The sequence below is a fragment of the Gouania willdenowi genome, chromosome 14 (assembly GCF_900634775.1).
Source record: "Gouania willdenowi chromosome 14, fGouWil2.1, whole genome shotgun sequence".
NCBI classification, from domain to species: Eukaryota; Metazoa; Chordata; class Actinopteri; order Blenniiformes; family Gobiesocidae; genus Gouania; species Gouania willdenowi.
The window spans coordinates 11,143,566-11,157,198 of record NC_041057.1 but is presented as its reverse complement, the minus strand read 5'-3'; the positions used below and the strand labels follow the sequence as shown (position 1 = coordinate 11,157,198).

The 13,633-nt window shown below is 36.4% G+C and overlaps 1 protein-coding gene across 1 annotated transcript; it reads right to left on the bottom strand.

The window, feature by feature from the left end:
* Positions 1–550: 550 nt before the first annotated feature.
* adad2 (adenosine deaminase domain containing 2) lies at positions 551–10,512 on the bottom strand. The gene is made up of 11 exons (XM_028467192.1): positions 10,461–10,512; positions 8,485–8,650; positions 7,220–7,328; positions 6,643–6,778; positions 5,604–5,732; positions 5,140–5,290; positions 4,783–4,953; positions 3,940–4,154; positions 1,986–2,223; positions 1,036–1,168; positions 551–932 (listed from the first exon to the last, which is right to left on the bottom strand). Exons 2-11 carry the CDS (start codon positions 8,634–8,636, stop codon positions 768–770), a joined length of 1,599 nt encoding a protein of 532 aa, XP_028322993.1. The 5' UTR covers positions 8,637–8,650; positions 10,461–10,512; the 3' UTR covers positions 551–767.
* Positions 10,513–13,633: the final 3,121 nt, after the last annotated feature.

Genomic DNA, 13,633 nt, shown 5'->3' with positions numbered 1-13,633 from the left:
TTTCTATCTGTAGACCCTGTAGCAGGCAAGAAGGAAATTAAAGCAGAAACTCATATACACTCAGGTTGTAAAGCACAGTTAGTAAGGTTTTTTTGGCTCTCTGTGGAGATGTCATTAAAGTGTGCAACAGTGAGAAGCTTCTTCCATTCTGTTATTACTTTGCTATGACAAAGCTCATTGTCAAAAAGGCAGTTTTTGCATCAGGGGTGCAATGGTTCCATTTAGACGATCTCCTCGTCGTTATAAGACTTTGTTCAGACTATGGTCAGGCATATGAATACTTTTAAGGGTGGAGGAGCAGAGCCAAGAATATTTTTAATCCCAGAGATTTGCACAAATTTTATTGTATTTACTTCATTTAGCATTGATTGTAATGTTTTATGGCAGAAAATCTATATCCATATTTTCCATATCCGACATCTTAACAACATTCAAAAAGCTCAACTATTTTTTTCTTTCATTCATATATCAAAGAAAATTCCATCTGTATTATTTTTTAAATGATTTATTATATTTATCAGACCATTACTTTAACAGAATGGTGGCAGTTCCTAAAGAAAACTAAACTAAACTCAAGGACATAAGTTGCTCGAGGCAAAAACACACAACGTTAAATTACCTCCAAGTAACACTTCACTAGAATACAAATAAAAACACACCATTGGTTGTGTTATGTACCAATCAAATATGGCTACCAGTCTACGGTATCCAAACTGCTTTACTGATGTAAAAGCTTCTTTAAAATCAGCAACATTAACATGAGAACACTAAATTAAACCAGATGAGGAACTTGGACAAACTGGGATCTGGCCTGTGAATGTTTCGGAGCTAAAGCAATCCACCAGCTTCTTGGAGTTCCACACGCCTGCGTGGATGCTCAGGAGATGCTGTCTGAAGAGCTCTTTGACTTTCTGGTAACTGACACCTTCCTCCTATGAACCAACAGAAGGATGACAATTTCATACGTCTCACAATCCCTTCACTGTGTAGATCTTCACATAATCACCAGCTTCACGGGCTGGGCACAGAACCTACCTTGGCAATGCGGCAGGTCGGGAGATCTACCAAGTTGGAATGTCCTCGAAGTTGTGCTACTTTGAGGAAATAACTGTAGAGTGCTCGCTTGCAAAGGCGACTGGAGAAGTCAGGCCCGTTCATAGAGGGAGAGCTGGGGAACAATTAATCAGAACTGTGCATTAACACTTAATTAAATTGGTCATGTTTTGTAAGAATATGGAGGATTTTGCTCCAAGAGCTTGATTTTATAAATCCTTAAAATTGCAATATCATTTAAATTTATATTCAGAAATTTGCAGGGCTTTTATAAAAAACTGATAGTACAAGAAGACTGGAAACTTCTCAGGGAGATTCCCATCAGGTGATTTTACACACTGTTCTAAAAAAAAACTGGAGCACACTCATAACCTCCATGTCTGATCATACTTGTGGGAAGATTTCATGATGGGAGTGTGAAGAGCATCAGCATACTAAAGAAATATCATGTGATACAAGCAGTATCTTTTATTCCCATAATTTCAGCTGTGATTTAATCTGCCAGTTTTTTCCTAAATTATAACAGTGTTGGAAACTCCCCCTGAAATTCCAAATAACACCTGGCTACAGAACAACAAGCTCAGAAAGGCTGCAAACTGAACACTTAGGAGAATCTCTGATCTATTTTTGGAAGTAGTCTCTGCTCAAGGACAATGCAGCCTCTAGTGAGAGCAAAGTATTTGTCCTTCTGTGGCTACAGGACAACAGCAGCTCTCTGAACAGTGAGAACCCAAGGGAACACAGAGGCTGTCAAACCTGCCACATGCATTAGACTCAACTTTCTCAGGAAGTGGCTTGTAGAGTTTACATTAGGTGAGCGACCGCCAGGTCAAGACTTTTTGCAAGAGCACTGCACTGACCAGACATGCCAATGTACTCAATATGTTCAACATAAAATGAAAAAAACTAATCACTTGAACAAAGCATCTCACCCATCAATGACGGTGCCCTGGCTGCTGTCGATCACTTCCACATCCCTGTCTCCGAGGCACCAGTTGATGCTCAGGTTATCGCAACATGAAGACCCAGTAGTGGTTCCGTCAGACTCACTGAAGTGGAAGATGACGCTTTGTTTCTTATACGTTGGAGGCAGACGGTTGTCCCATTTATCACCCAGGCGCATGTTGATAGTGTCGAAAAGGGATTCACGAAACATCATCTGACCTCCTCCTGGTTAGGGAACGAAAAACACAGTGTAAATAATCCACACAACTTAATAAACACAGTGGCAAACAGTGAGTCAGTGTTAGGTGTGTGTTGACCGATCGTTCAATGGTGGAAGTTGCCATGAAAACAAGTTTTTTGTTGATTGACAGATTAGTCATTGCAGCAAAAAAAAAAAAAAAAAATGCATCCAATATAATAAACACTGGATGTTTGAGATTTGGGCAAAATAAATGAACAAACTAAGAAAATACCGTACATTGTGTAGGGGTTGACTCATTTTTCTAAGGCTATGTTCACACAAAAAGGTCCATTCCAATTTTTTTCCCATATCTGATTTTTTAATGTCTATGTGAACAGTACAATTCCATTTTTTTTTTTTTTTAAATTCTGACCCAGTTCACTTTCATATGTGGATATAAATCTAATACGTATCTGATATTTTGCAATGCGACTGCTGCCTTAACAGCCAGGTCGCATTCTATTCAACATTTACGTCATCAAAATGCGATAGCGTCATAATTCTGAATCACAGACGAAGCTGCGGGGGAGGGGGAAAACACCGGTGGAGGACTCAAGTAGAAAAGTAGGCGGTGAAAGATGAGTGAATTCTTAAAATTAATAAATATTATTGTAAACATTATCAGTGCCACACACACGCCGAGACAAGATGCATTTATATCTACTTCTGTAAACAGTGTGTGTACTTTTATGCATGCAGGGTACTTCAGGTTCGGATTCTGTTTACACTCCAAACTGATAGAAGACGCATGTAGCGAGTCAGTGACTACCAATGTGTGTGTGTGTGTGCTCCCTGAGCTGGTAAAGCCATAGCCATCATAAGCCTGCTAAACATGTTAAAACCTGGTTTTTCTGGTGAGTTTCTGCAAACATTGACACAGGCCTGTCCATCCTCACTGCTTCATGTTTGCTGATTAGACGGTTTATATTTTTATGGTTGTTTTTCTTATTTACTTTGGCACTGCAGTGCTGTTCTCTTATGTAGTGCAACATCCAATATGTGGTGCAGTTTGATTTTTTTTTTCGGTGCTTTTACACCAGGATCCTCTGCTTCAAATTAACCAGTGTTACATCTCTCATCTTGTTGCTTCTTTAGGGCAGTTGTTGGCAGAATTCTGGTGAGCACCACATGAGCAAACTCTGTTCTGTTTGAAAACAGGCCCGCTAATGAAACCTGTTACTATATACTTACAGGGTGAACAATGGGATAGCAGCACTATCCAGCTAAGCAGACAAAAGTGCATCAAAGAGAGCTTAGTGTCTGCTGTAACCATAGTAACCCTCAGTTTCTCACTCTGCTTCATTCTCATTCATGTAGAAACTTTTCTCTGTGGTAATCTCTGCTGCCATCCAGCAACTTCTTATTAGTGCGAACAAACCAGTGATAGGAAATTTAATATAAATTTGCAAAATAAGTAAAACGGGTGATTAGTTTTTTATTCTTATGTTATCATTCTTTAGTATTGGACCTTAAGACATGTAGGGACTAGAATAAAACTCTGTGGCTGTTTTTGCTTTAAAATGTTTACTCCAACACAACGATTCAAAGTTAAACATACACAAGGTTAGCAAATCAGCAGTGTAAATATTGCAGACAATTTTTTTTATTAGATAATCACCCTTGTTTCAAAATGTATGTGAAAAGATTGCCCACAAAGTAAATTTCCCATAGCATAAGTTATGATTAGCTTCTTTTCTTACCTAGCACCATGCTGGTGATGTAGAGTGGCTGAATGAAGTGGCTCAGGAGTGCACCCTGAACCCCAGTGACTGTCCAGCAACACAACTTGTCACTTTCAGACATGCAGCAGACTTTTGCTCCCAAGACACTGGGCTCCAGGTGGACCGCAGGGACCCCCTGACCTTTAACCAGATACTGCAGTTTCAAATGAGTCCAAGTTTCGCTCCCATAGCCCCTAAACAGAGAGACAGAATTTTTCAGGTTGATTTAGAATAAAATAGAATACACCTTTATTAATCCCCAGAGAGAAAATTCACATTTTCAGCAACACTGTATATACAGTATAAGAGCAGAGAGTAAGAACAAAAATAAATAACAGAACATTAGTGGCCCTTTAAAACACTTCTTAAACGCTCAAATAATATTAATGGTTTAAATGTATATAGCACTTTTCATGGCACACAAAGCACTTTACAGAAACCAATATTTAGTCACACCAGTCATTCCAGTGGTGGCAAGCTACATTGTAGCCACAGCTACCCTGGGATATACTGACAAAAGCGTGGCTGCCAATTTGCGCCTACACCTCCTCTGGGCACAACTAACATTTATGCACATTTCATGCACCTATTCAAACGAGGGTCTGTGGGTTAAGTGTCTTGCCCAAGGACACAAAAGCAATGACCAGGATAAAGTGGGATTCAAACCGCCAACCCTTCCATTGTTGGACAGCACACTATCAGTCAAAGTCTCTTTTCATCCTATTTTTATTCAGCTCAAGTGTTTTTAAGCAGGCTGAAACTATTACAAAAGTAAATAAAATAAGAATAATCCAAAAGCAGTGAGTTCCTAAAGGGCTGTACTTGAAGTCGAAGACGTTGGCTGCTCCTTCTGGACACTGATTGGTGTAGAGATGCAGGCTAGTGTTAGGTTTGAGCTGAAGCCGGTGGCCGTCTGTGCTGCTCTCATAAATACAGCTCTCCATTGCCTTTTGGTCGCCATCAGAGAACAGCAGAAGCTGTTTATACAGAAACCTGCACACAAGCCAGAGAACCAGGTCCGTTTCAAACCAGTTTCAGAAGCAGCTGAAAGCAAACAGATGATGAATTTCTCATGGATGTGATAATTCCATCCTTTACTAAGGATATTTGAGAGTTTCATTATTTACGATTACAAATTTGGCCTCTACTGGACTAGGACTTGATGAGAGTTGTTTGCACCTGAGAAGGGCTCGTCTGGCAAGGACGATGGCATGGCTGTCATGAACCATCATCCCATTGTAGCAAAGCCACTTGCTACAACTTGAACGGCCTGCTCCCACTGCAACCACTTTGTACTGGTGAAAAGGATTCCCCGCTGAATCCGACAGCTCTGTGAGGACAAAAAATGTACCCGCTTCAGTTGACAGCGAGTAACGTGATTACAAGAACCCAGAATACATTATACTGCAAAGCTGGGTGACTCAAATCCTAGCACGTCATTGATTAAAAAAAATTCAAATAGAGATGAAAACTGACAATAATTTCAGTTTACACACATTATCTGATAACTGAGCAGTTTAACAAATTCCTTTCAATTTTGTTGTACAAGACTTTCTTTCATCAGTCTTCAAACACAGCTATGAAAGAAAAAAACAATGAAATAAAGGCGTTCAAAATATAGACACATTAGGTTCAACGTTTACCTCTTATGAAGACAAAAGCTGCCATGTGGCTCTTGCAGCCACGGAAACTTGGGCACATATTTAGGAGGCTGTCAAACTTCTCAGAGCTTAAAACAATGATGTGATTCTTATGCCACTCAGTTTCCCAAACTGTAAAAAAAATAGATGAAAAACAAACACAAAAGGCTTTCAAATAAAGACCATGACATAAAGGTCGGATAAATGCAGTCGCATTGCAAAATATCAGACACATATGGAATTTAGGACCACATATGGGTCAGATTTGTGCTGTTCAAAGTGTCTTTAACAGATCAGTCACAGGCTACATATCGGGGGTGGGGGGGGATAAAATAAGATTTAGGTCACAAGTGTCTCAGATTTGGGTTACTCTCTGGCTTTTATTTTGAAAACAGTTCACCAACTTTCCATATCCTAATGCAAACACAAACCTGACAAATCCATGTGAAACAGCCACAACCTGGTGCTGGTTTGCCCTCAAGAACAATTTGCCAGAAATGCAATTCATGTGACACGTTGAAAAAAATTCATGAATAATATCTGTCAATGGTCTAAAGCCCATGTGTCAAACTCAAGGCCCGAGGACCAAATCCGGCCCACAGCATAAAGTTGAAATTACAGAAAACATGAATCATTGTGTAGAAATACCAGCAAATGCAGTTGTAGATATCACAGCATTTTCAAATAAATAATTTCAATTAAAGTCCACAGTATTTGCCAGGACTTACAGTTTTCCAACGCTTTCATCAAATGATGGAATACATTTTTTTACTGTAAATTAACAGTAGAAATATTTTAAAATATATACAGAATATAAAGGGTAAAAATAAAAGGACAGATTTCTAAAAATGTCCAGATACTGTGGAAAATGTGCATTTAAAAAAAACTACAAATGTGGATGGACTTGTATTAACCGCAAGTAAATGAATATATGGCACTAACTTAGCCAATTAAATAATTGTTTGTATTTTAACACACAGAATATATCCAATCGCTGATTAGAATAGCAGCCAGTGATAGTGACTTGCTGCTAATGCTGTACCTTCAGGGTCACGGCTTTGGTCTGGGAGGCTGATGGCTTTGTCTTTGTTCATTAGGGGCTCATCTGAGGAAGGAGATTCAGATGCTGATGCATCATCAACAGAACAAGGAGCAGGGTCTTCATTGGAAACTTCACTCTGAGGAATAAAGGAAAATCATTTTCATATAAAGCAGAATATATAACTTTAAATTTAACTGAGTGAATGTATTTAAGAGCTGAAATGCTGTTGACAAGACAGTACAAATAATGCATGTGATTCAACCGACTGAAGTTTTAATGAAAAAGATGGCTAGAGTCTTACCACACCACTGAACAACAAAATTTAACGCCGCTGAAACTGCAATTTAAGTGAAAACAAAAAAAATAATTTTTTGGTTTTTTTTATAGCAAAGCTTAAAATCAGCTTCAGCACTTCATTAAATCTTTTAAAGGGTTTCTGGACTTGTCATGTTTACAACATTAATCATGTTTTATGTATTTCCTATTAACCAAATTCTACACATTCATAAAAAAAAAAAATTCTAAAAGTAATTTACTGAATCATTTAATTTCCTGAATAATAACTGATTCATGTCACCTTCTCCTCCTCCATTTTTTCTTCGCATTTGGGGATGGAAGTCACCTCCAGACCACATTGGTCTGAGTCCCCTGGAGAAACTGGGTCTTTGGCAGCCTTCACATTTATACTGAGAAGTTAACAAACATTAATCAAAATGTGTACATACGCATACTCATATACTACTGTCCCATCACAACATGAACTAGAATCACGTGTAATTGAAAACAACCAACTGCAGTCAGATGTTTAGATACTCTTTCAGAAAAAAACACAACACAACTGGGTGAAATGTAACTGTTAAGGGTTAAAAAAAAAGAGGTCACTGAAAAGCATTGCAAGAGCTTAAAACTGTTCCTCAGGCTCAAATACAGATGTTGAAAAATCACACCGCTGCCTCTATGACTTCTGAAGTAAAACTTTAGTTAAAATTGTGGTTAAACATGCAAATGTCAACAGTTTATTAATTTTTTCCAGAAAACACCAGAATTTTATGGGGCGCCTTTTGTAAAATTGCACTTAATAAAATAAACAGCAACTTTTTTGCAACATTTATCAACAAACCACATTTAAAAAAACATATGTGAATTTTGACCAGATTTACAGTAATATTTATGAAATTTGTAATGTCAATTTTAAAACTAAATGTTAAATATTAAATCTAAATGTAACATTTATATTGAAACATAAATGCTGAATGGTAAAATTCAAATGTTAAACCTAAAGGTCACATTTAAATATAAATGTTAAATCTAAAAGCCGAATGTTAAATTTAAATGTTAAATCTAAATGTCATATTCAAACATAAATGTTAAATCTAATTATAAATGCTGAATGTCAAATTAAAATGTTTAATCTAAATATCACATTCAAATATAAATGTTAAACAAATATAAATGCTGAATGTTAAATCTAAATGTTAAGTCGGATGAAACTGAATATTTAGCTAATATCGAATATCACAAATATTACTATAAATCTTGTCAAAAATAACATAAAAGAATTGACATGTTTTTGAACGTGGTTTGTTGCAAAAAAGTTGTTTATTTTACTTTATAATCACAACCCCATAGAATTGATTCTTTTTTTTTTTTTTAGAGCTGTTGTGCACATTTGTAAATATACTTTTAACATAACCATACACTCCTGCTGTGAAAACAGGAATGATATATTACTAGACGTATGTAATTCACTAAGGTTCAAAACAAGGTTATTTTGTGTCAGAGTCAAGTCAAGTCAACCAAAAAGTGACAGACTGGGTGAGTCAGTAGTGTCAAAGCATCCACCTCAACGTGGCAACATCGCTGCTAAGCGTTGCGTCATCTGTCGCCTGGTCATCCTGCTGAAGCTTCGTGTCTGTCTCACACTTGGACAGAGACAGAAAACAAGCAGCACGTCTTCTTTTTGATTTACGCTTCATTGCCCCTTTACCCACCATGTTTTTCACAACTCCTGATGAGAAACACAGGTTGGTTAACTTGAGAGACACATTTTGTTCATCAATATATCATTTCACAAATTGAGAAAATTGTTAATGTAACCTCTATAATTAGTTCTATATAAATAAACAAAAAGATCATATCAATAGAAAAAGAGTCAAATGAACTGGATTGATTTTAGTGAAGAACTAATCCTACGCGTGAAATTTACCTATGGGTGCATGCCCACTAATAGTGTAGTAAATATTTACACGTATTTGTACAATATTTTGTTACCGTAAAATGTTCCTACTATGATAAACCATATATTATAACCAGTGACGTGCTGTGAGCACAAGGGTTGGGTGGGCAGGGCGTTGGAAATTGAGAACACCAATGTCAACACCAATGACAAGTACATGTGTTTCTGCTGGCAAGTGTTAATCTAACAAAATCAAGATCGTAAAACACTATTAAAGAAACATAAACAATATTTCAATAGCAGCCTCCACACTCTCCCAAAAAGAGCTGCATAAAGAGCTGCCTTTTAACGTAAATGATTTTCATCTTGGGGAACTGACTGCGCATGCACAAACACACAAAAACACACTATGTGAACAGAAGCAGAGCAGCGATGTGCTTTTGGAGACGGGGCGTGGCCTCCTCCTGCCTTACAGCGGAGTGAGACTCTGCAGCATCTCTGCCCTACCAGGCAATAGCGATGTTTAGTCATTTAAGCTATGAAAAGCACAAAATACTGACACTTTCAAACTTATAGGTACTGTAGGCTATCGGAACTGGAATAATAAAAAAAAAAAAAAAAAATTACAATTACATTATAATTAAAATAAACAATCAAAATATCAATTCACCCATGGGTAGGCACTGCCTACCTTGCGTACCCTGTCTGCATGTCACTGACTATAACTACGTTTGATAAAGGAGAATAATGAACATCAAATTTTAAAAATATATATTATAGGGGTGTAGCATTATTTCACAAAGGTAATTAATTTCATTAAATTCACTTTTTCTGATTTAAATGACATATTATACAAGTAACAATTCATCTCATCACTTCAAATCAAACAAACATTTTTGGGACAAAAATAATGATTCTATTCCTGGTGGGTAGCTACTAGCTTCCATGTTTGAAGATAATAATTACCCCTGGAATCCATCTTTGACACCGAAATTTTTCTTTTTTTTTTACGCGGCATCCAAACGGACGAGCATGCGCAGCTCGCCATGTGCATGCCCATTGTCGACCGTAGGATTATTTTGACGGTAGGGTTATTTTACACTACACCGGATCTATTAAATGAAAAAGATTAAACAGTAATAGATAACTTAAAAAAAAAAAAAAAAAAAAACTAACAAGAAACCCTTAAAATGAAATCTGATGGGACATAAATATCACATTGTTGAAGTTATTTATTTTTCTCACGTGCATTCGTCATGGCGAAATCTAGCAGTCACAACATATGACGGGTCACAGATTTTGTTACAACACCGTGCTCAGATGTACACCCTTAACTGCTAAGGTGGCAACTCCATGGCTGTATAATTGTTTGTCTGACTTCGTCTTAATCTTTGACACTAATAAAGTTCTTAAAAACAAATTAAAAAGTCAATTTTGTGTCATTATTTTATCATTTATAATTAGCTAACCCTAGTTTAGCTGCTAACCCTTGCAGCTAAGCTTGGGTTAGCTAATGCATATGCTAACGAACAGAAGGGACGGGGTGAGGATTAAAATTGGAAACGTCATAAAGACAACAATTAAAGAAAGCAAACAATGTATCTTGACACATAAACGTCTAAATTAAGTAATAAAAACTAACTTCTTAATGTAATTTGGTACCTGAACGTCTCTTCGTTGCTGGTTGAAATAGGAATCACTGACGCCAGTCGACACGTGCGGGGAAAGCTTCAGTGTTGCCAGATCCAGGTGACGACTTTCTGCCTTAAAAACGAATTAAAAATACTATCAGACTAATACAAATGTATTTATTTAAATCTTTGTACAATTATTTGACTTATAAAGCAATGTTTTATTACCTAGCCTAGTAACTTTATGTGTCAAATCTAACCATTTACAGCCACAAACCTTTTCAAATTATTCTTATTTAATATATATTGGAAAAAATGTGAATGCAAATTGTTGAAATTGTTGTTAAAAAAATAGTCACACAGACAGCCTAGATTTGAGAAACTGTGACAATAACATCATTTTTTATACAGTCTCATTTTTATACTGAGTTCCATTAGCAGGGCTTGTACTAATGAACATGGCTCATGAGCTCTAATATGAATTTTAATGCCGTTGGCTTGTGATAAATTGTTCCGTTTTTCACATTTCAGCTCTTTTTTTTTTTTAACTTTAATTATTTTTTATGTACCATTTTAAGCAAACTGGAGATTTATAGTCTCATCATTTAGCATCAAAGGTCTTTAGTTTAGGAATTTACACGCATACTGTAACTCAAATTTTAATAAAATGTTGGACTTGTGGCTCACAGAGATGCATACTCACTGTGTGTAATGGAATGTTCCATGTGTACTTGTGTACCATACATAGTTGAGTAAATATAACGTGCATGTGTGGATGTCATCATTTTTTGGTGATAATTCAGAATAAATGTGAGAAGTTGTAGGCAGATAAAAGGACAGATCTCATGTTTTATTTATACTCAGTAAATAAGAAAATAGTCAGAGAAATGTTTTGCAGTTTCAATGAATATTAAATTTAAACTGCTGTCCACACAGATAACCATGCACAAACAATACCAACAGACACACAGAAGCTCCCATGATGAAATGAGCTTCCAGTTAAAATTATATCTCACTTTCTCTTGTTCACACATGCTTATTTTTGTGGGAGAAATGTTCCCCTGATTATTGTCAAAGCCAACACTGAACTCTATTTCCCTTTGCGTCACCTCCAGAGGAAACCAAATGAGACTTTGTGTGTGCGTGTGTATTGTGTTTTTGTGTGCGTGTGTCGCTCAGGCCTGCGAGAAGTCACTCCCATCTCGTGAGAGTCTGCTGAGGTGCAATACAAACCATCCCATGTGTCATTTGTTTTGTTTTAAATACCATCTACTTCCTCCCGCCTCCTCCTTTTCCTTATTCTATTCCCTGTTCTCTCTCACACTCCTCTTCGTTTCTTCTCTTATTTCACACTCGCTCACAGGCTGAGAGATTTCCCTGTTTATATTATGATTAAAACATAGTGAGAGGGAAGCTGTGGTGGCTCACAGTGCTCAATTCAAGCTTCTGTTGTTTGGGTTTTTCTTTTTTTAAGGCTAAGGGACACTTTCTCGAGAATACATTGTCACACTTTTTGTGTTTTGGATTATGGAAAAGCAAAACTGTTTTCTTCCCCCGCTGTTTGTCTTTGAAACTTAATGTAATATTCATATTTTTAAAGCTCTTATTTTGTACCATGAGCGACAAACACTCTTGAAACTGTTTTATAAACGTAGCATGCATTTGGCTTAAAATCAAATTCCTCTAAGGGTGTGTATTGCCTGGCATCTGGCCATACGATTCGTATCCCAATACATAGGTCACGATACGATACGATACGATATATCCCAATATTAAAGTATCAGGTGATTATTGCAATTTTTTTTAATATATGACTTGAATAACAACTGATCTGCACATGTGTACACCTTCATGAGAACATTATGTATGAAATATATTTTATTGGCATATTTTACACTTAAAACATTGGCTTTAACATGCCATGTGCCAACAACTTATAATAAAAAAATAACATACAATCTGCCTGTGGCTTTAAAACCAACTTTGACTTTAGTGCAACTTAACTGAAGTATATGCCTAGAACAACAAATAAATGTAGAAAGTTAGTACTTTATTTTTCGATTTTTTTGAAAAAACACAAGATTGTCAACATGCCCAGATTTCAGCGCACTTCTTTGTGCAGTTACAATGTCTCCTGTAGTGGAAAACACTTTCCTGGTTTAAAAAGTAAAAAACTAATATAATAATAGAGAAGCGATATGGATGCATTTTGAATTGATCCGAGAATCGTAATATCACGATATATCGCCCGAACAAATTTTTTCAACCCCCTTAAATTCCTCTATCTAACAATAAGACATGATGCAAATATAGTATGTCCATTGTGCTGATGTTTCATGCGCTTTCATTTTGTAACCAGTAAGTATGGAGGACACTAAAGAAGTCAGATGAATCAATGTGAAGAACCCTCAGCCACAAAGGAGTGATATAGCAAACGGTGTTGTTAGAATAGAAATGCAATGTAAACTCCAAGCCTGACATTTAAAAATCATTACAGATGATTCGTCTTGCAAGATGTTTATTGTCATGTTTGTGCAAAGATCAACATATTTTCACAGCATGCAGACATAGGTAACATCGGTATGTGGCCTTTTAATTTGTTAGGCCTGCTATGCACTGATTATCTTTCTGTATCTTTGTAAAAAAAAAAAAAAAAAAAGAAAAAGGCTAAAAAGGTTTAAAATGTAAAATTTATTTGTCTGTTTCTGTTTGGACCCTGAAAACAGGAGCTGGATGGATGTTTCTGTTTGGGGTTTAATAGCTGTAATTTCTTTATTTTTTTAATATATTTTCTCTTTGTTTTTTGTTTTTTTGCTCTACATACAAAGTTATTGTTGAATATATTATTGTTCTATAGCGGACTGAATCTAACGACGATGTCATGCAGCGCTACAGAAAAACATTTCTGTGAAATATTTCCAGTGTATTGATGATATTGATAAATTTGGCCCTTTTTTGTGCAATATTTGTTATTTCATGTTTTTTTAGGATACTTAACTGAGTTGTTTTGGCTGAGCTCTCCAAGATTAATCAATTTGTGGCTCCTATGGAATAAATAAATAAAGAAATTTTGAGAGCGAACCCGTGCATTTTTCTCACAACAAAGACTTTTATTATTTTGACTTTTTACTGAAGATTAAAGTCCGCATATTTTAAGGGCTACTCTTTATAGCCCGTGCCACGT